Source organism: Hyla sarda, chromosome 3 (assembly GCF_029499605.1).
Source record: "Hyla sarda isolate aHylSar1 chromosome 3, aHylSar1.hap1, whole genome shotgun sequence".
NCBI lineage: Eukaryota > Metazoa > Chordata > Amphibia > Anura > Hylidae > Hyla > Hyla sarda.
Genome location: NC_079191.1, coordinates 389,627,199 through 389,631,794, shown reverse-complemented (window position 1 = coordinate 389,631,794; position 4,596 = coordinate 389,627,199). Strand labels below are relative to the sequence as shown.

The 4,596-nt window shown below is 40.3% G+C and overlaps 1 protein-coding gene across 1 annotated transcript; it reads left to right on the top strand.

The window, feature by feature from the left end:
• Positions 1 to 418: 418 nt before the first annotated feature.
• LOC130361072 (mannose-binding protein-like) lies at positions 419 to 4,257 on the top strand. The gene is made up of 5 exons (XM_056563636.1): positions 419 to 547; positions 633 to 822; positions 1,420 to 1,527; positions 3,882 to 3,965; positions 4,181 to 4,257. The coding sequence occupies exons 2-5, from the start codon at positions 651 to 653 to the stop codon at positions 4,255 to 4,257; spliced, it is 441 nt and encodes a 146-aa protein (XP_056419611.1). The 5' UTR covers positions 419 to 547; positions 633 to 650.
• Positions 4,258 to 4,596: the final 339 nt, after the last annotated feature.

Here is a 4,596-nt window from a genome sequence, read left to right as displayed (position 1 = left end):
AAACCTTCTACTAACCATGGTTTTTGCAATGCAATTCCTGGCCAGGTTTTCTCATGCCAAACAGCAAGCCATATATCAACCGTTATTATTTTCTTTATTACAATGAAACCTCTCCAGAAGACCACCTCCCTATTCAGACCAGATTTTGTACAATTAATTTTCAGCCCACCACACATCTGTAGAAGACCACTTTTTAATGTAAATTAGAGTAGTTTTTGTTTTCGTTTTCATATTTTCAATGGAATTTTTGTATTCTTTGTATTTCTGTGTGTCTCTTATCTTCTACCAAAGGAAGAAAACAGATCCCCCATTCCAGTACACAATTTATTTTCTAGTAACTTTTGACATATATGTGGGCTTGTTATACTGGTTTGTTTTCCCAAACTAACCCTACCTGTTTATTTACTCTAAGATATCCAAAAAGCCACAGCTCTGCCCACAACCATGATGTAACTTTTCCAACATATATATGGAGGGCATGTTACATTTAGGCAGTAGATCTTTACTTGAGATCTCTGCTAACATCATTTACTTATTCTAAAGAAAAGTAAGTAGGGAAATTATTCTTTTTGAATCGTATAATATATCTTACCTATATTTAGTCTACATTATATTTAATTTTGTCCTTATAGGGTGAAATTGCTTGGAAGATGCCCGTTCTGCAGGTGTTCAGCATGGTTCTGCTTGGCATAGCCTTAGTATACTCCACTGAGATATGTTATGAGACAGACTATACCCTCATCAAGTGTGGAGCTCCAGGAAAAGATGGGCTACCGGGCACACATGGCATAAATGGGTTAAATGGGGAAAAGGGAGAGCGAGGTAATGTGCAGAATATTTTTAGTATAATTCAGGCTGACATTTGGAAATGTTGTTTGTGAGACATAGGGGGGTATTCATGAAAAATGGAGAAGGTAAATGTCTTTTTGCTCAATTAACTCATGTGGTGGAAACTGTGTAACTGCGCCAAATTTATTACATGGTGCAGGGCATGTGATAAATCTGGTGCTGATCGTATTTCTTACTTCACTACTCCACTTTGTATGATGATTCCTCTGCCACATTATGTGCAATTTTTTAACCCGTGCGACAAATGTGCGCTTTTTATTAATCCTGACCACAGTCAGTTTGTAAGCCAACAGAGGGCTGGTGTAGAATTGCACCTCATTTAGCACAGTTGCGCCAAATGATGCAACAAACTGAAAAGCCGAACATGATACATTTCAGAACACTGCCTGATATCAACTGAAATCACCACTTGGTATATTCTTTTCAAAAAAAGTCTCCTAACGTAAGTTGCAATGAAAAGTATCTAAACACCATCTGAGTAAAACGCCGTGACAAATTAACCCCACAAAACCAGGGTAAAAACAATAATAACTTCCCCATATTTCTTAAATATATGTATATATTTTTTAGGTCCAATAGGACCAGCTGGGCCTCCTGGTCTTGATGGACGTCCAGGACCAAAAGGTGAACAGGGACCACAAGGGGAGAAAGGCGAAAGAGGAGATAGTGGAGCTTCAGGTAAGGACAATATTTCCCTTTTCTGTTGTATAGTAGTTTCTTTTGTCTTTACTTCTCTTTTAATGTTAAATTTTGGATAAAGTTTATTAAACAATAGTAATAGAAGCATTATTTGCTCAATGATTTATGTCATAATATTTTGCTTTTGACAGTTACAGTAAAATGGTTTGATACTAAACAGTACACCAGCTCATTAAATGGGTACTCCGCCCCTATACATCTTATCCCCTATCAAAAAGGATAGTGGATAAGATGTCTTATGTGTCATCTCGGCTGCGGCACCCCAGACATCCGGTGCACAGAGCAAACTTCACTCCGTGGCGGATTACTGGGGATGCGGGCGGAGGCTTGTGACATCAAGGCCATTCCTCCCCTAGGCAAGTCTATGGGAGGGGGCGTGATGACCCCTCCCATAGACTTGCACTGAGGGGGCATGGCCATGAAGTCATGAGCCTCCGGCGCTGCACTCGACGCTCTAAACGAACGCTGGATGCAGCAGGGAGATAAGATGTAGGGGATAAAATGTCAAGGGGCGGAGAACCCCTTTAAGGCTATGTTCACACTACAGAGTTTCCGCTCGGATATTCCAGTGCAGCAGAGACCCATTGTTGTCAAGGGGATTCCGCTGCTGATATTCCTCTGCCAAAAGTATGAACACGCTCATTCTTTCGAAAAAAAAAAAATACTGTGCATAATATATTGTTAATAAAATTTTTTGACATGTCCTAGCAGCATGTCTAAAGTTTTGTTCTGTGGGGGAGTGAGTGTTTAGACCTCTGCTGATCAGGAGAACAAGTTGGGAGAAGCCTACACTGCCGCTCGCTTCTCTCCCTGATCTGTGTCACATGATCGCGACATGTTACTTAGATTTACATTGCGAGTTTGTCCCGATCATGTTACACAGAGCAGGGAGAGCCTGAACTTCTCCTGGTTTGTTCTCCTGATCGGTAGAAGTCAGAACACTCAGGCTATGTTCACACGATGACATTTTCGTGCAGAATTCCGCACAGAGATTCAGCAGCAGCAGAGTTCCATTGATTTCAATGGGATTCTGCTGCAATGTTCACATAGCAGAATTTCTGTGGTGGAAGGATCTGGTTTGGAAATTCAAATTCCAGTGTCCACAGAGAGAATGGACACGTATTCTTTTTGTTGACTCTGCATGGAAATGCATTGCTGTCTATGAAACATCGCATTTAGGAGCGGTCCTAGTGCTGGCATGTTCTAGCAGTACTCTGCTGTCAGGGGAATGTCCACGCAGAGATTTTCTGTGCAGACATTCGCCCTTGTGAACGTAGCTTCAGAACCCCCAACAGCTAGCACTGCTCTTGTTTATGGCTGTATTTGGTATTCCAGCATTTTCTCCTTTTTTTTTCATTTTTTATTTTTTTTTTGCTTAGGCTAAGTTTCCACTTGGTTTTTTTTCTGGCAGTTTTTGAGCCAAAGTCAGAAGTGGATCCATAAGGGAGGAGAAGTGTAAATCCTTCCTTTATATATCCTATTCCTCTTAAATACATTTCTGGCTTTGGCTCAAAAACTGCAGCGGCAGATATTCAAAAACTGGCAGAAAAAAAAAGTGGAAACTTGGCCATAAACTGATATGTAAGTTGATTTGAATCCTGATATGTTTACATTTGCATTAGAATTTTTTATCTGGTTCTATATATATTTATATATAGGGTCATATAGAATATAAAAGAAAACATATTAAAAAACAAAAGGTCAAGATATTAAATAAACTGCTGTCTTTATGCACCACTGGGTATGTTATATATTGCATCTGATCTACCAAAGTATTCTTATAAATGGTTTGACTTAAATAGTTTGCCATACATTTACTACAATACCTATTCTGAGATTTAAAGGGAACCTGTTGGTTGTTTTAGGCCAGGCAGCCCCGACCGCAGGCTGCATAAAACAACCACAGGTTTCCTCACTAAAAGTCAATGATTTACTTGTTGTGTCAGAGAAACTTTAGTATTAAAATATATTTGTGAATGTGGTACACAGCCAAGGTGGGGGCTCTAAATAGCTGCTCTCGGTCTTGCTTGGCTTGACACATCTCCCTATGTGTGTATAGGGCAGTGTTTCCCAACCAGTTTGCAGAACTACAACTCCCAGCATGCCCAGACAGCCAAAGGCTGTCCGGGAATGCTGGGAGTTGTAGTTCTGCAACAGCTGGAAGTACCGTGGTTGGGAAACACTGAAGAGAGAGCTGCCTTATTGTCTATATACCCTGCTCGTCCTGCCACTCATAGTGATGGTGTCACTGCCTGTTTCATGCTGCCCCTTTAATATGTTTTAAAAGTAAGAGTATACTATTAACCTTATAATGCATTTGTTTTTTTTATCAGTGCTTGAAGTTCTTAAACTCCAACTTGGTCTTTTGGATGGAAGAATCATGAAAATGCAGTCCAACATGGTATCACTTAGGAAAGGTTAGTAAGAAATGTAGATTCTTGTTTTCTTAGGAACAGTTCTATAAACAGTAAGGGTATGTTCACATGGCGGAATTTGTGTGGAATGTCCACACAGAATATTCCACAAGGACATTCCCCTGCAGCAGAGCCCCATTAATTTTGATTTCTATTGTACTGTTCACGAGCCAGAATTCCTGTGCCAAATTTTTCTTCCGTGAAAATTCCCATTCCAGCATCCACAGAAAGAATAGACTTGGCTATTCTTTTTGCGGATTTTGCTTCGAGACGGAGCATTTCCGAGCAGTCCTAGCGCCTGACTGATTATTCAAATGTTTTCCGTTGGGACATTCTGCATATTTTACGCCATGTGAACATGGCAATAAAGGGGTACTCCTGAGGAAAAAATATATTTTTTTAATCAACTGGCTCCAGAGAGTTAAACAGATTTGTAAATTACTTCTATTAAAAAAATCTTAATCCTTCCAGCACTTATCATCTGCTGTATACTACATAGGAAGTTGCGGTGTTCTTTTCTGTCTGACAACAGTGCTCTCTGCTGACACCTCTGTCCATGTCAGGAACTATCCAAGAGAGGTTTGCTAAGGGGATCTGCTCCGGCTCTGGACAGTTCCTGACATGGACAGAGGTG

Excerpts from the sequence above, each read along its gene's own strand:
- LOC130361072 (XM_056563636.1), top strand. The coding sequence starts at position 651 with ATGCCCGTTCTGCAGGTGTTCAGCATGGTTCTGCTTGGCATAGCCTTA. Across the intron at positions 823-1,419 it reads TGGGGAAAAGGGAGAGCGAG|GTCCAATAGGACCAGCTGGG; the intron begins GTAATGTGCAGA and ends TATATTTTTTAG. Across the intron at positions 1,528-3,881 it reads AGGAGATAGTGGAGCTTCAG|TGCTTGAAGTTCTTAAACTC; the intron begins GTAAGGACAATA and ends TTTTTTTATCAG.